The following is a 25,577-nucleotide window of genomic DNA, read 5'->3' as shown; positions in this document are numbered from 1 at the left end:
ATGCATATATGCATAACCCACGGACACACACAATAGTGTGGTGAAGGCCTGGGAGAAGGGGTGCAGGGTGGAGATCAATGGGGAAAAAAGGAGACATTTTTATTATTTTCAATAATAAAGATAAATTTAAAATTAAAAGAAAAGTAAAGATGACAAAATTAAGGGAGTAAAAATTAAAATTAGTATGAAAGAATAAGAAACAAATAAAACCAAAAAGACCAAAACTAGAGAAAAAAGTTAGAAATTAAGAAAAAAAGTATGATTAGCAAAATACAGAAATAAAAGAAGGATAAACTTTAAAATACTGAAATGTATAATATTTGAGATAAAGGAGACAAAAAGGCTAATACCAAAAACAAAAAGATAAAAGCATGCAAGCAAATATGATAAAAGAGTTTAAAAAATTAAAAGAACTTAAATGTTCTCACCCCCAGAAACAAAAACAATAAACAGATAAATATGCAAGGTGATGGATTTGTTAATTAACCAGACTGGGAGAATCCTTTCACAATGTACAAGCATATCAAATAATCACAATGTACACTTTCAACACTTTACAATTATATGTGCCAATTATATCTCAATAAAAAATAAAAAGAGGTGATACGTTAATATGACTGGTGTCTTTATAAAAAGAAGCTATACCAGGAATGCAAACACACAGAGAAATCAAAGTGAAGAGGCAGCAAGAGGAAGGCCATCTACAAGCCAAGGAAAAGGGCCACAGAGAAAGCAAACCTGTGAATACCGTGACATTGAACTTCCAGTCTCAGAACTGTAAGAAAATAAATTTCTGTTGATTAAACCCCATACCCACCCCAAATTAAAAGACTAAGAAGTTAAACATTCAAAAAATTAAGCATACAAATGTTAAATGCCAGCTTTCAACCCTAGTTTTGCCCCTGGAGTCTTAGAATTACTGAATGCTTCTAGAAAAAGTTTTGTATTAACGTTTTCTTTTTAAAAGGCTAATCACGAAGAAAGCACCCTGGCATGAGTGACCTTCCCCCTTTAGTTAAGCTGAATTGAGAATGTTAATAAAAGACTGTCCAACATTCTTTCTATCAAAAGTATGTTAGTGATTCCAGATAGACTGTGACTACCTGGAGAGAGGGTTCCAGTGTCAATGAAAAGGATTAACATTTTTTTAAGGACTAATAAAATGTAAGATAAAAAAGACAACACCTACTTTAAGAGGGCACCAGGCTACCACCTCCCGACATGAATTTACAAATCACATATTAAAAACACCTATAAAAACACACACAAGAAAAGACAGAAAAAAAAGTAGAACCTGATTTGAACAATAACAATTTGCTAGAGTCTGGGAGAAACATGGATAGAGACAGAGAAACACACCAATGGATCAAATGCACCCTTGCCTTTGAAGGGGAATGGCACAGCACCCAGAAAGTATGTGGGAAGATAGCTAAACTCTTCACCTCTCTCTATCCCTAAGCCAAAATTTATGGGTTTGTTGCTATCAGAAAACAGGTGGGCCAGCCCCACACTGGGTGAGTCCTGACAGCCACTCTCCCCTGCCCATCCAGCAGCTCTTTTTCTATATCCATTCTGAGACTATAATCGTAGTAAGTACAACCCCACAGTAAATAGAGTCAGGACTGGCCATGGCAACAATTTACTCTAGGAAATAAAACAATATGGAGAAAAGCATTGATTTGGACACTTAATTGGTATACAAAAAGACTGTCTGTAATAACCAAGTGGAATGGGAATAAAGAGGTGCTATGCCAAGAAGGAAATGGGAGAAACTCAGAGGAGAGATTTCAAGGAAACTAGAAAATGCAACAGCAGAACTGACATAAGCACAGGAGAAGAAAAGCAGAATTAACATGGCAATAAAGCTGAATTCATAACGAAGAAAAGTTATATTCAAGAACTTTTCCCATAATGTAGATTAAAAGGACAAATATATGAAAATACAAAGTGAGAAAAATGACAAATGCAGATTTTAGAACCAAGAGTTAACCAAACAAATCATTGTAATTACTGTTAAATGAAAAATGAGATAAAACAAAAATTGTACTACAAAAAACCAAAACAAAACAAAAAACCAGAGCTGAAAAAGACAACAATGCACCACGTTCCTGTTCTATTCACCAATACTGGCAAAATTTTTATATTACAGGCAAAAAAAGAAAGAAATCAGTTCCTAAAAATATACATATAAAGGATAGGAATTCCCTCCCAGAGACAATGAAATAATAACAATAAATTCCTGAGAAGTAAAAAGTGTGATCCAAGAACTCTATAACCAACCAAACTATGACGACAAAAGGAAGGCATTATACATTTGGAAATAACTCAGATATTATATAATCTACAGAGCCTTCCTGAAACATTAGTTGAAGATATATTACATCTTATAAAAAACATCCAAATTCCTTAGAAATAATGGTATATTAGGACTGACAACTGAGGACAATTAAATTAGTTAGATCTAAGTAATTATTGATAGTATGGTTACAAAATAAATAAAAACATCTAGTACTTTTTAAAAAAGATTATATATAGTACTTACATTTACGCTATAGTCTAAAATTTCAGATAACTAAATATAAAATGTGAGTAAAATCATGCTGAAGGCCTTATTCATTGTAATTGAGGTAAAAATATTGTATTTTTTGTCTTGATGTTGAGAAATTAATAAAATTAATAGTATGATGCAAATTCACTAAAGCAAACAAGCCTTAGCCATAGGAACAATATCATACTAATTAAAATAATAAATGTAAAAGGTTTAGATAATCATATTATGTTAGGAATGTCAAAGTAGAGCTGTCTAGCTGGAGACAGGCCTCATCCCAGAGCCTCCTTGCCCAGGACCAACTAGTAGTCCTGCTGTTTCATAATTGATCTGTAACACTATTGAGCAGTTCTACAGTCCTACTGTATCACAACTGAGCTGTTTGCACTAAAGTTTCCTTCTTCACTGCACCTCAAATTGGGGGTTCCTGTCGGTGTTGAAATGGCACCAAGGATGGTTAGCTGACAGTAGGCTCCAAAGATGGCCTTCAGTGAACCACACCGCCTGGTATTTCAACCCTCTTACATGAATCTGGGATTGCTCTGTGACTCATTGCAATCAATGAGGCAGAATTGACGCTGCGGCAGTTTTCAGGAAGCTTGGAAGCTTCAAAGAGGCTTGCAGCTTCCACTTCAGCACTCTGGTGAGCCCTAAAATGCCCTATAAAAAGTATGGTTACCCTGTCAGAAAGAACATATTGCAAATACCATGTGAAGAGGCCACCTGGTCTGAGACTAGACAGAAGATAGATAGATACTGATACCCCACTCTCCCAACATTCCAATTGAGCCCAGCCATCCCTACAAGCCACATGAATGAGCTATCATGGACATTCTAGTCTATGTGAGCCATCAGATGACCACAATATTAGCAGAGTTCATGGAGCAGAACTACCCAGCTGTTCCAACCATGAATCATGAGAGATAATAAAATGGTTCTAGTTTGCCTGGCCAGCATGGCTCAGCAGTTGAACATTGATTGACCTATGGTCCAGGAGATTATGGTTCAATTCCCAGTCAGGGCACATTCCCGGGTTTCGGGCTCAATACCCAGCAGGGCACGTGCAGGAGGCAGCTGGCCAATGAATCTCTTTCATCACTGCTGTTTTTCTCTCTCTCCCCCTCCCCCTTCCTCTCTCAATAAATAAATCAATAAAAATACATATTCTTAAAAATGGTTCTAGTTTGATGCAACTAACTATAGAGATGGTTTGTTATTCAGCAAAAGAAAACCAAAAATCTTAAAAAGCTCTTTTGAAAGGATTAAAAAAACTATTTCAAATGTATGTTACTTTTAGAGCAACAATTTAAAAAGCAATGAAAGGCTTCAAAATAGAAGATCTGGCATATTCAAACAAAAACAAAGCAGAGTAATATTAAAAAACTAAAATTCAAGGCAAAATGCATTTATTTTACTCTTTTAAAAAATTTTATTTTTCAATTACACTTTACATTCAATATTATTTTGAATTAGTTTCATTTGTACAGTATATCGGTCAGACAATAATATACTTTACAAAATGTTCACCTTGATATTCGACCCCTCATTATTATTACAGTATTATTGACTACATTTCCTATCATGTACTTTAAGGCAAAATGCATTTAATTGGGGAAAAGACAGACATAAAAATAGAAGATCTGTGATATTCAAACAAAAACAAAGCAGAGTGGAAATATTCAAAGAGTAGAATTAAAGGCAAAATACATTTAATTAAAAAAAGACAGACAAAAATGTAATAGATATAAACATTAGTAGCAAACAACATAACACTAAAATATAGAAAGCCAAAAACTACTAAAGATATAAGAAAAAAAATTAAAAACAATAGTAGGAACCAACATGTCATTTTCCATCTTTAACAAATCTAATACTGACATAGAAGTATGGAACAGACTGAAGAATCTCAGAATGAAAGCAGGGGTAGGTGGTGGGGTGGGTGGGAAGAGATTAACCAAAGAATTTATATGCATATATGTATACCCCCTAGACAAAGACAATAGTGTGGTGAAGGCCTGGGACGGGGGCAGGGCTAGGTAGAAGGGGTCAATGGGGAAAAAAAGGGGACATCTGTAATACTTTCAACAATAAAGATAAATTTAAAAGAAAAGCAGTCAAGAACAGTAAATTTGCATATATTTTTAACCTTGCAAAGTTCAACATGTGTATGCATGTATGTGTGTGTATGTATCTGTGGATACATATTTGAACTTACTGAGACATTCCTGTATGTAGCAGGTGGAATTCATCCCATAAGGCTTGTGAGAATGACATAAATGTTCTCCTATTCCCATTGTCCAGTCCTGTGACTACTTCCTGGAGAATAAATCTGTACAACTCTTGAGAAGAGAAAGCAAGAGTAGATCAGCAATTATGTATTTAAACCAATTCATGTGAACCATAGTGGAAATTCATCTCACAGGATTGCAAATGGCAAACTATTATCCTTAATTTTGAAGACTAAAATTTGAAACTAAGTTTTAAATAAGAAGAAAAAACTTAAATCAGCTTATTATCATTTTCAATAAGAATAAAATAAACCAAAAATGTTAAAGGTTTTTATCTATTCATTTATCAACAACTTATTGTCAAATGTGTCCAAAATACTAGGCACCATGCTATGCGCTGGAAATACAGCAGACAACAAAACAGGCTGTTTATGGACTTTATATTGTAGTAGGAGGACACAAACACACACACACACAACCAACCAATGAGATTAGTTTAGTGAAAAATACTTTGGAATAAATAGAGTGTAAAGAGAATAAGCAAGCCACAGACTAGAAGAATATATCTTGCAAAGGATATATCTGATAAAGGACTGTTATCCAAAATGTACAAAGAACACATAAAACTAATCAATAAGGAAATGAACAACCTAATTAAAAAATGGGCAAAAAATCTGAAGAAACATCTCACCAAAGAAGACATACAGATGGCATATAAGCATATAAAAAGATACTCAATGTCATATGTCATTAGGGAACTGTAAATTAGAACAACAATGAGGCACAGTTATGGACCTGTTAGAACTGCTAAAATCCAAAACACTGACAACACCAAATGCTGAAAGTGGAGAAAGCACTGTTGATGGAAATGCAAAGTGGTATATCCATTTTGAAAGACAGTTTGGCAGTTGCTTACAAAAGCAATATATATAAATACATATGATATGTAAGAATAAGAAAGTGTAAAAGAGCAATTTTAGCTGTTAAGTGAAGAAAGGCCTCTCTGCCAAGGTGACAACTGACTTGAGACTCAAGGACTAATTTGAAAACCAGGGGAAAGCAAAGTAAAGCAGGCTAAGGCCTTGAGGCAGCCACCAGCTTGGTATATTCCAGAAGCAGAAAGCAGCTAGTGTGGTAAAAGAGGGAGGGCTGGTAGGAAGGGTCTTCACAGTAGAGTATATAAGAGAGTATGGTTTTTATTCCAAGCATAATGAGAAGCTGCTGAAGGTTTCAAACAAGGGATGACATAGTCTGGCCGGCTTTTCTTTTAAAAATTTCTCTAGAAAGAGTAAGAATGTAAGTAGGAAATCCTTGAAGATATACCACGTTAGGACACAAAATAAGTCTTAACAAACTCAAGAGGACTGAAATCATATCAAGCACTTTCTCTGACCCAAACGGTATTATGCTAAGAGAAATAAGCCAGTCAGAGAAAGACAAGAATCACAAGATTTCCATTATATGTTGAATCTCATGAAAAAAATAAACTGGCGAACAAAACAGATCCAGAGACATAGAAGCATGGAACAGATTAACCAAAGGATTTATATGCATAGCCCATAGACACAGACAATAGTGCAGTGAAGGCGGGGGGGGGGGGGCAACAGGTGGAGGGGATCAATGGGGGGAAAAGGGGGGGGTACATTAGTAATACTTTCAATAAAGATAATTTTTTTGAAAAAGGAATGAAACTAGAAAACAACTACAATTAGAAAAACCCACTGGGGAGTTTCCACTTGGCACTGAGCAGTTATGGCCTGGGAGAGGTGCTGATGCAGACAAAATGAAAATTTAGCATGGAAAGCAAGTTATGAAGCCACATTTACTCTAAAGAGTCTTTTGCTGATCTTAAAAATTAGAACCTTTGTTTTAATGGATTCCCAGGGAGATCAATACAGAAATAAAACTGAGGGCACTTAACCTAAGATCCTCCTGATAATAAGCTGGACTCCCAAAGGGCTATATTTTTAGGATGAGAATAATCTGAAGTAGATTACAACCTAGGATCGAACTGCTTTTCTCAAACTTTATACTTGGTTTATAATCTGTCCCAGACTGGAATATTTCCAAGTATCATCAGAGCAAATGCAAGTTGTTTAAGTACCTACCCTGTGGTCCTAAAAATATTCTTAAATAATTTTTCAAATGTAATATCTGGGGTCCAGTGAAGGATAACGTAGTACACAGGGAAACTAAGCAAGAATAAGAATAAGCAGGAACAACAGACATAAAAGAGACAGAAAATAACCTTAGGAGTTGGAATTATCAGATGCAGACTACAAAACAACCGTGTTTTCTGTGATACAATAAATAAAAGACAAGCTGGAATTTTTAGCAAAGAACTGAAAACCATACAGAGTGACATAGGTTTGAAAAAAGAAAAAAATTAGAAATCTAGAACTAAAAATAAAATATAATTACAAAAATTAAGAACTGAATGAAGAGATTTAAAAAAAGATAAGACACAGCTTAAGAGATGTTTAATAAATGGGAAGATGAGAAAAGCCTAGAGGTATGCAAGAGCTGGCTTGAATCAGTTTGTGAGAGCCAATTATGTGCAGCAACTTCGAACTCTGCATCAGTTATGTTTGTTGCCTGAAACTGCCCTTGACAATATTTACACTATGGAAATCAACAAATGTTACAAATCAGGGCTTTTTCTCCATGGAGAGCCAGTTTACCAGCATATCACTGGAAGTAACCATACAGAATTCAGGACAGGGAAACAAAAAGATGATACTGCAGAAGAGAGAGTAAGAAATGTAAAAAGTATGCGAGAAAGTTCAATATATTATTTAATTGGAGTTTCAAAGGAAGCAAAGACATTGAAGAATGACAGAATGATAGAAGAAACATTTGATGAGATAATGGCTAAAGTTTTTCCAGAACTAATGATAATCACCAAATCATAGATTTAGGAGGCCCAATGAATACATTACAGGATAAATAAAAAGAAATCTGCATTGAAGTAAGGCTGACTGCCACACCATTAGAGTAACCTATATTTTTCAATCTATGACTATGGGTCTTTATCTTTAAAAATTATAAGTGTTACCAGCTAGACAGGGATTTATTTACATTAATTTTGCCTAAAACACAATGAAGGCTACACCTTAGACCTACAGATTTAGAACATGTTCAGCTCAAGAAAGGTTTCTTCTGCTTTTATTTTTTGCTTCCACTAGATTTATTCTGATTTCTCTTTTAGGAACATCTTATTATTTATAAATAGTTTCTCCTCTCTCTGTCCTCAGTATCTGTCATTTTCACCAACATCACCTTACTTTCCCTTTCCTCTCATAATTTTCTTCTCATTCTGGACAACTTCAAACACTCTCTAAAGGATTAATTTTGTTTTCTGAAATATCAACTCTGCAATTTACAACTGCCATTTAAGACTTCTATCTTGCGGCATTTTCAGTATTTTTGTTTTATTTTGTTTCAGTCGTCTTCATTCCAGACTTTTTCTTATGACTTTTTTTAGAGGTCACATTATTTGCTCTCTTGCTAAGAATAAAGTCTGACATTTTCCTGAAATACATTTTCCTGGAATGTCTTCTGTATATGACAATAAATCATTTTCAGATTTAAAAAAAATGGAACTAAGGAGTTAATTATAATTGAGAGAAGGACCATGAAGGGGAAGTGTCTGGTGTGCCCAAAGCATCTATGAAGTCCAAGCTGGTCTGGGGAACCACAGAGAGCCCTTCTGAGAAAGTGACTTTTTGCCTAAGACCTGAAGCATGAGTGGACATTCGACCCTGGAAGGACAGAGGGTGTCAAAGGAAGAGCTGCCAGCAGAGAAACCACACTTCAGCTGGGCAGACACCTGGGTGGAAGAAGAAGGTGACAAGAATCCAGTGTGGTGAGCTTGGAGAAGGAGGAGGACTGTGAACTGACTGATGCTGAGGAAAGACAAAACCTGCTGAGCTGAGCTGAGTGGGTATTGCTGAGTAAAGTCACCAGTTCCTAGGTGGAGGAGGCTCCAGGTTGTAGAGTAGCTCTGCTGTCATCTAGTGGACAAAGAGGGAAGTGTAGAAGGAAAAGGCTTGCCAAATAGGTTTTTTTCCCTTCCCTACATTGTTGTTTTGATTCCTTTCTCTTTATTTCTTGTATATATCTTGTAGATTTTTGGTTTGTGGCTACCATGTGCTTTATATATACCAAGCTATGTTTATAGCAGTCTATTTTAAGTCGCTGGTCACTTAAGTTCAAACACATTCTAAAATCACTACCTACCATTTTTACTCCAGCTGTTTGTTTTTGTCATTATTTTGTACTTCTTTTTTTTGTGTGTGTATCCCTTAACTTATTGTTGCAATTACACATGATTTTCCTACTTTTTCCTTTTAACCTTTGTACGAGCTTTAGTGTTGGTTGATTCACTGCTTTTATTATGTTTGCCTTTGTCAGTGATAATATTTTTTCTTTGTGAAATGTTCTTACTTTTTCTTCTTAAGTCCCTTTAATACTCTTTGTAACACTGGATTGGTGATGATGAACTCCATTTTTTCTTCTCTGGGAAACTATCTCTCCTATTCTAAATGGTAGCTTTGTTGAGTAATTTTGGTTGTAGATCTTTGCTTTTTATCACTTTGAATATTTTGTGTCAATCACTTTTGGCCTGCAAAGTTTCTGTTGGGAAATCAACTGACAATCTTTTTTTATTTCTAAATTATTTTTTTCAATTGGTCTACCTACATTCAATCTCATTCTACATTAGTTTTATATGTACAGCATAGTGGACAGAAAATCATGTACTTTACAGAGTGGTCCCTCCTGATGCTTCAAGCATCCACCTGGCCCCATACATAACTATTGTAATATATTATTGGCTATATTCCCTATGCTGTAATCCACATCTCTATGACTATTCTTTAACTACCAATTTGTACTTAAAAAAAAAAAAAATCTTTTATTGATTTCAGAGAGGAAGGGGGGAAAGAGAGAGAAACATCAATGATGAGAACGTCGTCACTGATCGGCTGCCTCCTGCACCCCCCGTACTGGGGATCGAGCCTACAACCTGGGCATGTGCCTTGACTGGCAATCAAACCTCGATCTCCTGGATCCTAGGTCGATGCTCAACCACTAAGCCATGCCCGGCTGGGCCAATTTGTACTTCTTAATCCTTCCACCTTTTCCACCAAGCCTCCTACCCTCTTCCCCTCTGACAACTGTCAGTCTGCTCTCTGTATCAGTCTGTTTCCATTTTGTTTATTTTGCTCTTTAGCTTCCACATTTAAGTGAAATCATATGGTATTTGTCTTTCTCTGTTTGACTTCTTTCACTTAGCATATACCGTCTAGGTCCGTCCATGTTGTTGCAAAAGGTAAGATTCCACTGTGTATATGTGCCACATCAGCTGACAATCTTATGGAAGCTCCCTTATAGGTAACTAACTTCCTTTCTCTTGCTGCTTTTAAGATTCTCTCTTTGTCTTTACCCTTTGGCATTTTAATTATGATGTGTCTTGGCATTGTGGACTTCTTGTTCATCTTTCAGATTGTCTGCACTGCCTGGACTTGTGTGTCTATTTCCTTCACTAGGGAAGCTAGAGAAGTTTTCAGTCACTATTTCTTTTCTTTTTTTTTTAAATAAATAAATATATTTATTTCTTCAAATAGGTTTTCTTTTTTTTTTATCCTTACCCAAGGAAATTTTTTCCATTGCTTTTCAGAGAGAGTGGAAGAAGGGGGAAGAGAGAGAGAGAAACATCGATGTAAGAGAGACACATCGACTGGTTGTCTCCTGCTCGTGTGCTGACCGGGGCTGGGGATACGCTTGATGTTGTCCCAAAGGTCCCTTAAAATATCCTCATTTTTAAAAATTCTCTTTTCTTTTTGCTGTTCTGATTTGGTGTTTTTTGCCACTTTGTCTTCTAAATCACTGACTTGATCTTCTGCTTCATCTAATCTGCTACTGATTTCACCTAATATACCCTTCATTTCAGTTTACTGTATTCTTCATTTCTGACTGGTTCTTTTTTTTGTTTTCTATCTCCTTTTTTTTTGTTAATCTTCACCAGAGGATATTCTTTCCATTGCTTTTCAGAGACAGTTGGGGGGGAGGGGAAGAGAGAGAAAGAGAGAGAGAGAAAAACATTGATGTGAGAGAGACTCATCGACTGGTTGCCTCCCACACACGCCTGACCAGGGGCGGGAAGTGAACCACAATCCAGGTATGTGCACTTGACAAGGAATAGAACCCGCAACCCTTCGGTGCACAGTCTGACGCTCTAACTACTAAGCAACACCGGCCAGGGCTCCACCTCCTTTTTAATGTTTATTTTCTCTCTGTTGAAGTTGTAAGTTCCTCTACTCTTCCCCTAAGTTCACTGAGCATTTTTATAACCAGTGTTTTGAACTCTGTATCTGATAGATCAATCGCCTCCATTTTGTTTAGCTTTTTCTAGCTTTGTTCTGGTCTTTCATTTGGGACATGTTTGTCTCACTTTGGCTGCTTCCTTGTGTTTGTTTTTTTTCTGTGTATTAGGTAACTTTGCTATGTCTCCCTGTCTTGACAAAGTGGCCTTATGTAGTAGGTGTTTTGTGAGCCCCGGTTGCAAAGTCCCCCTGGACACCTGAGCCAGGTGCTCCAGGGGGTATCCTTTGTGTGGGTTGTGTGCACCCTCCTATTATAGTTGAGCCTTGATTGCTGTTGGCATGTCAGTAGGTGGGACTGACTCTGAGGCTGACTGGCTGTGAGGAATGACCATGACTACAGAGGACAAGCTATTGTGTGGAAGATGACCCCACAAAACAGGATATGCTTTAGCGGGGCTTTGGTGCTTGCTGAGTCCACCTGTTGGGTGTATCATTTGTGGCACTAATTGGGTGGTGCTCTGGTATGGTCTGAAGCCAGCCATTGGATGCGTTGGTTCTGGGACCTCTTGGGTGGAGCTCCAGTAAAGGCCAAGGTCAGCTGGTAGGAGCTACAAAGTGAGCTGTGGTAGGTAGCTTTTGGTGCTAGGTCTATATAAGTGAAGGGTATATTAGGCACCTGGGAGAAGCTATGCTGTGAACCAAGGCTGGCTGCCACTAGTGTGAGGCATGGGACAGCTTAGCAAGAGATACAGGGCATGTTGGGCCAGCAACTGCTTGTTTGGTGTTTCTGGACGTCTGAGAGATTTTAGTCCATAGCATGGGCAGACACAGGCCACCTATGTGGATTAGCCTCTGAAAGAGATTTGGGCGAGGTCTATAAATTGGTTGGGTTGGGATCTCAGAGAATCTCCAGGATAGGGTGAGAGTGTGGTGTTAGCCAGGTAAATGGACACTCAGATTTAACCTCCACTTGTACCTGCAGGCTGTATGGGGAAAGGGGTAAACAAAGGAACAATGGCACCTGCTAGCACTTCAGTCCTGAAGAGAGGTGCCCCTCTAGACCTTGCCCTGATTCCAGACAATTCAACTCAGTGCTTTTTGTGCTGCTGTCCCTTGGCTGAAACTGAAAATGAATGTTTGTAAATGAGTGAATCTATGGTTGGGCCCTTTAAGAGGATGTCTCGGTCTATAGCAGCAGCCTTCTGTCTCACCCAGACTGAGTCCCTACTGATTTTCAGGACCAGCTGTTGTGAGGACTCCTTTTCCTGGCATTGGTGCTCAGGGCTGGGGAGCCCGATGTGACGCTGGGACCCCTTGCTCCTTAGTAGGGACCTCTGTAGCCAAGATATCCCTCCTGATTCATAACTGCCACAGGTGGGTGTGGGACCAGCCTGTTTTCCATCTCCACTCCTCTGACCAATCTCTACTTGGCTTCTTCTTTATATCCTAATTATAGGAGTTCTGTTTAGCTAGTCTTCAGGTGGTTCTCAAGGGTGACTGTTTTATAATTCAGTTGTAATTCTGATATGGTCATGGGAGGAGATGAATACAGCATTTATCTACTCTGCCTTCTGGACTGGAGTCTCCAGAGTTATTTTAAAGTCTTTTCTCCTCAACTTTAGGTAAATGATTCCCTTATTTTATGCTACAGATTTCTTTCATAGTCTCCATGATTATTATCTTTGCAGGAAGACATTGTACAGGTTTTAAAATGGCAGAAAATACAGATCATCTTTGATTCCTGTCAGTATCTACTAGATGGTGAAATTTTGCCCACATCTTAATTTAGTCAAGTTTTCTGTGTACAGACTGATGTACACAGGCTATGACTTAATTTATAGTACTCAGTGGGCAATATAACCATGCTAGACTGAATTGGGATTGCCTATCATTCCCTCTTCTTACACTGTGAGATGAATTTACTCCTATATTATCAGGAACATGCTATACTTTGTCTTTTGACAATCTAAAACTCTCAGAGCATAACTCTTTCAGGGTTCCTCTTAACACCACCTCTACTGCTGAATCACATCCATGAAATGCAATATCCTAACAGTTTCCTTTCATTCCCTTCCTTAATGCATATTTAAAAATTTAGTCTATTTAATGGATACATAAAGAATAGTGTTGAAGGTAGGTTTGGAGGGGGTGAGTGCTAAGGGGAGATACAGGAATATCTAGTCAGATTAATAGCACTGTAATATATAATGCAATACATAATATGAGGGAAATAGTACACATTTGCAATAGTCATTCATTATAACCTGTATCTTGAGGTATGAATAAACAATGGGACTAGATCAAAGCCTCTTTCTAACTACTTCCCATCTAATTTTATTCTCCCATTTCAAAGTCAAAGTATAAACAGACCACTAAGGCTTTCTGTCTACTCCAACTTCAGTGCAGCAAGTAGTTAGTGGAAATACCTTTATAACTGAGAAGTGTTTGACTGCTACTTTGTGGTGCTGTTTTGAGACTATATGAGTATTTTAATGGGAAGCTGGAAGAAGATATATTACACATACTTAACCTAAAACAAATATTTTTAAATAATTATATATTTTTAAAAAAATAAATATATTTTAATCTCTATATTTGAACAGATACTTGACTAAAGTGTTATGGTGACAGGCACTGACTAATAGAAAGAGTGAAATAATTACAATTATTTCACAACAAAGTGATGAACACCAAGACTTATAATGAATGTACACATTTTAAAAAGCCTATAGTAATGATTTTATACATGATGATATAAACACTGATTTCTTTTCCATACCACTTAAAAGTATGAAAGAATGATTTTTAAAAGTTCTACTCTTAACCACTACTCAGTAAACAGAGAATTTATTCCAGAATGTGATCAAAGTCAATGACAGAAACAAGTTTCAAAAACAATTAGTTTAATTTACAGATGATAGTTCTAAATAGACAAGTAAGGAAAGCAAGGGTTACTTTAAGTATATGTCCTAACCACACTTGCTGATATTCTTGAGAACAATTACTAGAATTCCATGCCCTCAAATTACCAGAACAATTACCAGAATCTGATGTACCCCTCCCCCCAAGATTTCAAATTAAGGAAAATTTTATCACTTTTTTCTTTTTATATATCATAATAAACATTTCAAGATGAGCTCACGATTTCTAACAGGAGTATATTCCCAAAAGTATTTTGTAGTCTAGAGAGTTTCCTTTAGTTAATAGCTAACATTAAATGAACCTTTACAATGTGCCAGTTACCTTTCCAAGTACTTTACATTAATTCACTTCTCCAAAGGAATACTATTATTATCACCATTTTAGAGATAGGGAACTTTATACGTGGAATCTAAAGAACTTAATAAACTGATGAACAGAATAGATTCAATGACATGGAAGCACAGAAGAGAATGATGAATGTCAGAGGGATGGAGGAGGGCGGGTGGGTGGAGGGGGAGAGAGTAACCAAAGAATTTATATGCATATATACACAACCCAAGGCCATGGACAATGGTGGGGAGAGGGACTGGGGAGGGGGAAGGAACGGGGTGGAACGGGTCACTGGGGAGAAAAAGGGACATCTGTAATATTTTAAACAATAATAAAATTAAAAAAAAAAATAATAGAGATAGGAAACTAAGGACTCAAAAGCCAAGAAATTTGCCCCAGGCTTTTATTCTAGTTACTACTACTGCATAAAAAGTTATACCAACCAAGCCCAGCCAGTGTGACTCAGTGGTTGAGCATCGACCTATGAACCAGGTCACAGTTCGATTCCAGGTCAGGGCACATGCTTGGGTGTCGGGCTTGATCCCTAGTAGGGGGCATGCAGGAGGGAGCCGATCAATGACTCTCTCATTATTGATGAGAAACATCCCTCCCTCTCCATTCTTCTCTCTGAAATCAATTAAAAAAATTTTATATATAAAAAAGTTATACCAAAATGTAGCGGCTTGAAAAACAATTTTATTATATATAAATTCCATGGGTCAAGAATTTGGAAATTTGGACAAGGCACAAAGGCTATGTATGATATCTGAGGTTACAACTGAGATGATGCAACAACCAGGAATGACTCAATGGCTGGGGGTTGGAGTCATCTGGGGAAATCTTCACTTAAATGTATGACTGTTAATGCTGCTATCAGCTATAATCTCAGCGGGAGTTGTCATATGGAGTACCTACATGTGGCCTTTCTTGTGACCTGGGCTTTCTTCACAGCATGGCAACTTCACAATAGCAAGACATCTTACATGGCAGCACCGGAATCTAAATGCAAGTGCCCCAAAACACAAGGTGGAGACTGAACTGCCTTTTCTGACATAGCCTTTGGCATCACACAGCACTTTTGCCACACTATTAGTCATAAGCAAATCACAAGCCTATGCAGATTCAAGAGAAGGAGACAGAGAGACTCCTCCACTCAATGGAAAAATGTCATGATCATAGACTATAGAAAGCAAGAAGTTGGAAGTACAACCATCTTTGGAAAATATAACATGCCACCATTTATAGCAGAGGTTCACAGTGCATGTTCTTAACTACCATACTTGACCGCTAGCTCAAAAAGTGGCACACTTCAGAGTATTACCAACCATGCTCTTCACCTAATCCAAAAGCTTTAGTGTAGCCTATAATACCATTCAGAATCTGGAATGGGCAAAGGGACCAAGGAGAGAATGAATTCTGAAGAAACTTCTTTAGGCTATATTTCTTTCACATTCATCTTCCTCCGGAAGTCATCAGTGAAGACAGAGGATTCTTATACACTCTCCATCATGGTAGCTCCCAGAGGTGGCCAATTCCATCACAGAAATCATTTTAAGTGCTTGTGAAAGAGCAAATGGGATGCCTCATGGATATCCTACTTTCTCAGAGTTAACTTTCGGTCTGCTCACCATCATCTGGTGCCCAATATTACAGACATAACCAAATCAGACCTTGATTTCTGAGGTCTCATTAAACCTCCACAACACAAGATCTACATTATTTATAAATAAATAACCAAATATTTTATATTCAGATCAGAATCTGGAATTCTAAGAACAACTTTTTTGGTGTGTGGAGGAATTGAAGGAGCCATTCAAAGCAAATGGTAATTCTTTAAATCAATATATTTAACCAAAATTTACTACAAATTTTTCTGCCAACTTCAAAGGGTTTAGAAAGGCTAAAGCAGAATTGAGAGAACCGGAGAATCAGTCTATTTGATAAGGGAAGTTTGGTCTAAAATGGCCAACAGCCCCCCCACCTCAGGGCTTCCCCTATTGCCATCCTGCTATGTTCCCAGGCGCCAAACCAGAAAGGGCTTTTCCTCGCCCTAAGCAAGGTATAGCTACCATGTAGGCGGAAGCATGGACGGTACAGGACTCTTTGTCCCACTGTGCTCTGGGCTCAGACTTTGGAGTTGGACTCCTCTGGGCCCGCCAGCGTAAAATAAACCTCCTGAACCCGGAGCCTCTGAGTGCCACTTGGTCTTTCCGTAAGGTGAACGTCCCCGGTTCCTCAACATATTTAGACACTATCCAATATTAAAGCTTTCGGATTCAGGTCCTTGGCACAATGCCAGGCAAACACAAGAAGCAAACTGACTGGACTAGACTAAATACTTCACCCTTCATTAGCTGCCAGGGAAGACTGTACTGACAGAAAAAGGCCTTTCTTTTTCTTTGCTGTGGCCTTCCACAATTTATGAGAAGCACCTGGTAATTAAACCTCAAGACTGTTGTCTCCTGTTTCAAACAGCTTCTCTGTTCAAACTGCAAGACAAAATAAGCTACTCTCAAGGCTACATTCTTGCATACCCCTCCTCCTGTTGTGGAACCGGAGATGTTCACCCACGGAAAGACCAAGCAGCATTCAGAGGCTTGGGGTTCAGGAGGTTTATTTTACGCCGGAGGGCCCAGGAGTCCAAGTCCAAAGCCTGAGCCCCAAACACAATCGGGCAAGGAGTTATATACTGTACATGCTTCTGCCTACGCTGAGGTAGGAGGGCTGGGCTAACCTATCTAGTTTGGCACGGGGGGTGGGGAGGGGAGAGGGGGTGGATGGGACAGGACTGTTGGCCGTCTTAGACCCAATTTTTCCTTATCACTCCCTGCTATTTTCACAACTCAGGGATAACTCACACCAAGGAATCTCTAGTACAAAGTTCCCTTCCTCCTCCCCTTCAAACAAGCCTCTTTTGAACTTCTCACAACTTTTGCTCTAAGTATGTTTTATGGGCTTGGGAAAAATACTGATAAACCCTAGGACATCTGCTGGACTGTCTCCTGGAAAGCAAACAACGTAAAACTTTTCAAGATAACCTCTCTGGTATCTGGTCAACTTCAAGACAACCCAAACCCTTCCTTCCTAGTCGCCTAGCAATGATACCTGCTTAAAACCCCAGGCTGCCCTTTGTTTCTTGCCCTAGTATTCGTCAGCATGCATCCGCCCTTTCCCTTCTGTGGGGAAAGTTAAACAAACTCTCTCTTTGCATCTATCCCTCTTCTCAGTTGTGAAATCTTTCACTGCCCCATGTTACCACCCAAAAACCCTAACAAAGACTAATATTTTAAATTGGTACAGTTATTATTTGGGTTGTAAACACACACCTTCCCATTAACAGTTCCTCAGAATACTATTCTAAAAACCTTGGCATTACCAAAGAATTTTCATTAAACCTGGTTTGTTTGTTTTTTTAATAATAAAGTCAGCATCTTCAATAAAGTGTTAGTTGATATAAAAAGAAAAAACATCCTGGCAAAATTAGCATAACTGGTTAAGTATTACTAATTTGGAAATATCAGTGCAGTAGTAATAAAAAAAACCCAACTGCTTAACAAGTTTAACTTTATTTCAAGAATTCAAGTTAAATTTTCATTTTTAAAAAAAATATATCTTTATTGATTTCAGAGAGAGGAAAGGAGAGGGAGAGAGAGAGAGAGAGATATCAATGATGAGAGAGTCATTGATCGAGTCTGCAACTCGGGCATGTGCCCTGACCGGGAATCAAACCCCGATGGCCTGAATCCTAAATCGACGCTCAACTGCTGAGCCACGCCTGGCGGAGCTAAATTTTCATTTTGAATAAAATTTCAATTATCACAAACAACTTGGGCTGGACTATTAAAACAACCAAACAGTAGAGGAGACATTTAATGAATAAACTCCCCTGTTAACACTTTGCCTAAGTAAATTATTCCAGAGGTACTGTGTTCTAGCTACATAACCATGGCTTTCTTTCTCTCAATAAATTATAGACAAGAAAAAGGTGGAGAGGGGACTTTAACAATCACAATCTACATCAGGCTGCCATGTCACTTTTTGTCCTTTGCTGGTTCACTGATTACTCATGAATTCACAATACCTAAAAAAAGTGCTAGCCCGGCTGGGAGTGGCTCAGCGGTTGAGCATCAACCTAGGATCCAGGTGATCGGGGTTCAATTCTCGGTCAGGGCACATGCCCAAGATGCAGGCTTGATCCCCAGTTGGGGGTGTGCAGGAGGCAGCCGATCAATAACTCTCTCATCATTGATGTTTCTATCTCTCTTTTCCCCTCTCCTTTCCTCTCTCTGAAATCAATAAAGATTTTTTTTTTTTTTAAAGTGCTATATTTATCTTTACAGCTACAAAGCTGTCCACTCAGTTCTAAGTATGCCTGCCTTTGTTTTCAATGTATGCACAGTTTTGGAGAAAAAGACCTTTTGCGTATATGACACTACCCTGTGCTATAATACAAGTATAAAAAACAACATTTATACAACATAGGTGAGTTTCTATGATAATACTGGCCTGAGCTTTATTATTTTTTAATGACTGCTACATCAGAAGAAAAATGAAGCAATGTTGGCTTTTGGACCCTTTGGCCTCTAGTTTTCCAGAGACCCTAAATCCTTCTTCCTGTATTTTGTTATCAATGGGTCTTACTGTTTCCATTATTTTCTTCTTTTATACATGCAAATCTGTCAAATATTTCCTGCTCTTAAATTACCTGCTCAAAGTTACCTAAGTGCCAAGTACTGCTTCCCTGGCATGCATTATATTAACTCTAGCTCAAAATCTGCCCTCCAGTTACCTTTTCCCACATATAGTCATTGCCATGAAAGATTTCACAGATCCTTCTAATTCCAACTTGTTTTAAGCTTCTATATAAGATATATTTTTTAAAAGGTGTAAAAAGAGACATTTAGCTTTCATCACTATCAGATAATAAGACAGGGAAAACAAGCTTGCCTACAGACATTTTAAGTGCTTCCTTGCTGGCTTGAAGCTTAAAACTACCATGACAAATCCATCACTGTCCTAGGGAGAAAGATGGGGAGGTGGGGGAAACAAAAAATATACATGCATCCTAAAAATTCTTTGACTAGCTTGAACAATAAAAAAGCAAAATGAGCCCGCCAGATGTGGCTCAGCGGTTGAGCGTTGACCTGGGATCCAGGTGATCGGGGTTCAATTCCCAGTCAGGGCACATGCCCAGGTTGTGGGCTCCATCCCCAGTCAGGGGCGTGCAGGAGGCAGCCAATCAATGACTCTCTCATCATTGATGTTTCTCTCTCTCTCCCTCTCCTTTCCTCTCTCTGAAATCAATAAAGATTTTTTTTTTTTTAAAAAAGCAAAATGAAATCTACACTCCAAATTTGTCATAAGAGTTTATGATAATAAAGCCAAAAATGTACACTGAATTTTCCCAAAGTGTACTCAATAATAATTTTGACATGAAAGTTCAAAACATGTGATAAAGGTTCTTTAATAGTTAGTAACTAAGGGTAAAGACCAAATCCAAAAAGAAAATAGCACTTCATAGACAGTTTCAACATGTCATTCATTTCTCCATATTTTATTTCAATTTATCTTTTGAGAATCCCCAAACCTAAAAATCTCTTTACAATTCAAGAATGCGATTAAGATCTGTACCTCCACAAACAGGAAAATGAGGCTGAGAAAGACTTCATTTCATAACTCCACTATGATGTAAGACTAAGTCATCAAATTCCTAAAGTTCTCAGTCTTTTAGTTAAGATCAAGTGTAGAATTATCTACCTCCAGTAGCCCTTAACCTTTCTGTTCTTTATCAAATGCATCACCATTTGTTCATTCATTCAAGATAAATATCTGGGTATCTTCTTCACTCTGCTTTCATTAGTCAGAATTAGGTTAAACTGCATATAGCCACATACAACAAGAACAAAAACACATAAACAGACACAACCAATGGTTTACATAAGATAGGAACTGATTACATGCTCACACACACGAAAGAAGCCCAGATGCAGTCAGTCTAACTTATAGTAGTTCATATTGTCAGGGGCTCTTTCCCTCTTGATGATGTGCCATTTTCAATATGAGCGTTCAAGGTCCAAGATGGCTGTTTGAGCTCCAGCTATCACATGCACATAATAAAAACCCAATAAGAAAGAGGGGAAGCAGGGCTCAATTCTTTTTTTTTTTTTAATGCTCACTGGAGGATATTTTTTCCTTGCTTTTCAGAGAGAGTAGAAGGGAGAGAGGGAGGGAGGAAAAGTGGGAGAGAAGGAAGGGGGGGAGGGAGAGAAACATCAATGTGAGAGATACAATGATTGGTTGGCTCCCACACGGTCCCGACCCAGGGCCAGGGATTGAGCCTGCAACCAAGGCACGTGCCCTTGATGGGAACTGAACCCAAGATTCTTAAGTCCATGGGCTGACATCTAATCACTTAGCCAAACTGGCTAGGGCCTCAATCCTTTTAATAACACTTTCTACAGGTTGCATACAATGCTTCTGCTTTCATCTCACTAGTCTGAATTTAGTGATACAATCACATTAAGCTACAAAAAGAACTTGAAAATATAATATTTTCACTGAGCAACAATATGTCCAGTTAAAAATTAGGTTTCTATTATACAAAGGAAGAATGTGGATGCTGGGATTGGCAAAGTACAGGCTCTGTGATACTTCCTTCTTACCTACACATGGAAGTCCTCTCAGTTTTTTATCATTATTCAGCTAATATAAGCATGGTTGTAATTCACCTCATCATCACCTTTGCTTGGACTGTAACTTATCTCCTTGACCCATGAGAAATTAGCTATTCCATTTGGATACAGAAATTAAAAACAATAGCTATTGGTATAAAAACATGGAAAGAATCATCTGAGTGGGAGGCACCATGCCTTTTCCTTCAGGCTCATACAGGCCATCCTGGCAAAGGAGGAACTCTCCACTCTTCTATGCAAATGTATTAAGGCCCTCAGAGGAAAGGCAGAGAGACTGACTGCAATCTTGTGCCTGTTTGTGGGGAATCTTGCTGGAGTTTAGTGGTCAGAGATGATGGTCTTCACAAGGCAGAGAATCAGTCTATGTGTCAGAAAATACTTCCCAGTGGGCAGAATGTTGGGCCAGAATAAAAAAATTGTCATCCTAGAATTCTGTACTCACCACAAATATATTTCATAAATAAAGGCAAAATAAATATTTTTCTAGACAACTAAAAGCTGAGAGAATCCACTAAAAGCAGACGTGCAATACAGGAAATGTTTTTCTTTATTTTTAACTTTGTTTTTATTGTTGACACTATTACAGATGTCTCCATCTACCTGCCCCCTACCCCCACACACACCTTGCTGGCTCCCGCCCAGAGAAATGTTTTTCTTAACTGAAATATATTTGACATATAACATTGTGTAAGTTTAAGATGCACAACATACTAATTTGATACACTTATACATTGTAATATGATTGCCAATGTAGTGATAATTAGCAGCTCTATCACTTACATCATCATTATTTTCTTTAGAATAATTAAGTTCTAGTTTCTTAGCAAGTTTGACGATTATAATACAATATTATTTATCTCTATTCACAGTACTGTGCATTAGATCTCTAGGACTTATTTATGACTCATTGCAAGTTTGTACCCTTAAACAACATCTGTCCTATCCTCTGGTAACCAACACTTTATGTTTTTGTAAGTTTGGCTTTTTTATAATCGACATATAAGTAATATCATACAGTATGTATCATTTTCTGACTTATCTCAAAAGAAATGTTAGTTCTTCCAACAGAAGGAAAATAGCAAATGAAAATCTGGAACAACAAAAATAAAGAAGCCTACAATGGAAAACATGTGACCAAATGTTAAAGACATATTTTCTCATTTCTAACCTCTTTAAAAGTTAATTGAAGTAACATCGGCAAGAGGGCAGAACAGACATTTTCTATCACCTTCCCTATAAAGAACACTGATTATGACAATACCGAAAACCCTTGATGTAACTAATTCGGGCAAGGGGGTATCAGTTAAAGCCGAAAGTCTGTTATGTAATAAATAAAGTAAGTTTCCTGAATGCATGATAAAAATTTGACAAATTGGATCCAAGATGGCGGCAGACTGAGTGGAAGCTACACTGACACTCTCCTGAGACCAATCTGGATTTACAACTAAAACATAGAAAAAAATTCCTGAACACCCTCCTGAAAAACAACTGAAGACTAGCTGGAGAGCACCCTCATAACCAAAGAGGAAAAGTGGAGACCCCATAGAGACTGGTAGGAAGTGCAGACGCGAGAGGGCTGGTTGGGCTCCCACAGGCAGCAGCTGAAGGTCCAGAGGGATATCTCAGCTGTGGGGGGCTCCCACTGAGGATTCTGGGGCCTAAACCCCAGGCTGGGCTTCCCAGCCAAGAGCACCAGAACTGAGAAGGGTGCTCACATAACATCTGGCTGTGAAAAGCAGCTGGAACTGCAGGCAGCCTCATAAAGAGCCAACCCACAACGTTTCGTGTGCAGCCACTCACCTTGGGCTCCAGCGGAGGGGGAGTGGATTAGACTGGAGCTGTGTGGGGAGAGTCTGGGATTGTGGGTTCTGGACAGTAAGATCAGGGGACACCCACCTGGATTCCTCTGCCCAGTCATTTCCCCTGACTGTAGAGGATATCTTTCTCTGGTGGTGAACTTTCAGCTTTTGCCTGAGAGGGTAAGCAATTGCTCCACCCTGCTGGAAAGCCTCTCAACCAGCCCAGAGGAGTTTCTACAGCCTGAGGCTTGTTAAGACACTGATAACAATCAGCCGCCCCACCTGGTGGTGCTCTACAGCCTGAGGCTCATTAAGAGAATCAGATTATTCAGTCTGCAGGCAAAGGCAGTCCTCAGGGTGCTTTGAGTCTTTGCCTGATCTGCTTCGGGACCCAGGCCTTAGAAAAGCAGACTTTGATGTGCACCTTGGTCCTATCCAAACGCACCCAGCCCCAGCAGAGGACACTTCAAGCCTAGGGTTGTTGATGGCTCCAGTGTACTCAGGGCCAGTTACAAACTGCACCTGACGTTGGCCTGTACCAGAGACCCTCCAAAAAGACTGACAGTCCTAGCATATCTACCTAATACTTAAAAAAAAACACCAAAAAAGTAGCCAACATGAGGAAACGAAAAAACAAGCCCCAAATGAAACAAGAGAAGTCTCCAGAAAAAGAGCTAAATGAAACGGAGATAAACAATCTCTCAGATATAGAGTACAGAATATTGATTGTAAAGATGCTCACCAGCATGAAAGAAGATATGAAAACTATGAAAAATGCCCAGTCAGAAATGAAGAAAAACATAGTAGAAATAAAGAATACACTGGAAGGAATAAACAGCAGATTAGAAGAAGCTGAGGATCGCACCAGTGAATTAGAAGACAGGGTAAAAAAATCGCTCAATGAGAGACCCAAAAAGAAAAAGCAATTAAAAAATAGGAGGACAGTTTAAGGGAGCTGTGGGACAGCTGAAACAAAACAATATTCGTATTATAGGAGTGCCAGAGGAGGTGGAAAGTAAGGAGGGGTTAGAGAAACTGTTTGATGAAATAATGGCAGAAAACTTCCCTAACATGGTCAAGAAAAAAGTCACACAAGTTCAGGAGGCACAGAGAGTCCCAAGCAAGAACAATCCAAAGAGGCACACGCCCAGACACATCATAATTAAAGTGCCAAAAATTCAAGGCAGAGAATCTTAAAGGAAGCTAGAGAGAAGCAATCTGTTACCCACAAAGGAGCCCCCATAAGGCTGTCATCTGACTTCTCATCAGAAACTCTACAGGCCAGAAGGGAATGGCATGAAGTATTCAAGGTAACGCAAAACAAGGATCTGAAACCAAGACTACTCTATCCAGCAAGATTATCAATCAAGAGAGATGGTAAAATAAAGAGCTTCCCAGACAAAAAAAAGCTAAAGGACTTTATCATTACAAAACCAGCATTACAGGAAACATTAAAGGGACTGCTATAATTAGAAGTAGAAATAAAGACAATGGAAACATAGGCATAAAGAAACAAAATGGCAGTAGGTAAGTATCTTTCAATAATAACCTTAAATATAAATGGATTAAATGCCCCAATAAAAAGATATAGGGTGGTTGAATGGATAAGAAAACATGACCCATATATATGATGTCTACAAGACACCCACCTCAGGACAAAGACTCACATGGGATGAGAGTGAAGAGATGGAAAAATTTTCCATGCAAATGGAAATAAAAAAAAAAAGCTGGGGTAGCAATATTCATATCGGACAAAACAGACTTCAAAGTGAAGACCATAATGAGAGACAAGAAAGGTCATTACATACTACGAAAGGGATCAATCCAACAAGAGAATATAACCCTGATAAAAATATATGCATCCAGTATAGGAGCACCTAAATTTATAAAAAAACTTCAAGAGGACTTTAAGGGAGAGATCGACAGCAATACAGTCATACTAGGGGAATTTAACACCCCCACTGACTTCAATGGATAGGTCTTCCAGACAAAAAATCAACAAGGAAACAGTGACCCTAAATGACACAGTAGATCAGATGGATTTAATTGACATTTACAGAACATTCTAACCCAAAGCTGCAGAATATACATGCTTCTCAAGTGCACATGGGACATTCTCAGAGATAGACCACATGTTAGGACACAAAACAAGTCTCTACAAGTTCAAGAAGATTTAAATCATATCAAGCATCTTCTTCGACCACAGTGGCATGAAATTAGAAATCAACTACAATAAAAACTAAAAAACACTGAAACGCATGGAGGCTAAAAAGCATGTTTTTAAAGAATGAATGGGTTACCAAAGAGATCAAGAAAGAAGTCAAAAACTTCCTGGAAACAAATGAAAATGAACACACAACAACCCAAAATCTATGGGACACAGCGAAAGCAGTCCTAAGAGAGAAGTTCAAAGCATTACAGGCCTGCCTCAAGAAACAGAAAAATTTCTAATGAACTATCTAACACGAAGAACAAGAAAAGCCCAGACTAAGTAGAAGGAAAGAAATGATAAAGATCAGAGCAGAAATAAATGACATAGAGACTAAAAATACAATACAAAACATCAATGAAACCATAAACAAGATCTGAAAAGATAAACAAGATTGATGAACCTTTAGCCAGATTCCTCAAGAAATGGAGAGAGAGGACCCAAATAAACAAAATCAGAAACAAGAGGTGAAATAACAACTGACCCAACAAAAATACAATGGGCTGTAAGAAAATACTATGAA

General features: G+C 38.3%; 1 protein-coding gene across 11 annotated transcripts in view; it reads right to left on the bottom strand.

Annotated features, from left to right (window-relative positions):
- Nucleotides 1–25,577, bottom strand: part of COA1 (cytochrome c oxidase assembly factor 1) — a 130,534-nt gene that overhangs the window by 26,070 nt on the left and 78,887 nt on the right. For 10 of the 11 annotated variants that reach the window (XM_081146540.1, XM_081146549.1, XM_081146548.1 and 7 more), the window contains one exon: nucleotides 4,764–4,864. In XM_081146540.1, coding sequence (XP_081002666.1) covers nucleotides 4,764–4,842 — 79 coding nt within the window. In that variant the 5' untranslated portion in view covers nucleotides 4,843–4,864. Of the gene's footprint in view, nucleotides 1–4,763; nucleotides 4,888–25,577 lie in introns of all 11 variants that reach the window. The other variant, XM_081146541.1, reaches the window with a different exon arrangement.

This window comes from Miniopterus schreibersii, assembly GCF_964146895.1.
Source record: "Miniopterus schreibersii genome assembly, chromosome: 9".
Lineage (NCBI taxonomy): Eukaryota > Metazoa > Chordata > Mammalia > Chiroptera > Miniopteridae > Miniopterus > Miniopterus schreibersii.
Note: the sequence above shows the minus strand (reverse complement) of the source record. Positions and strands in the feature narration are given on the sequence as shown.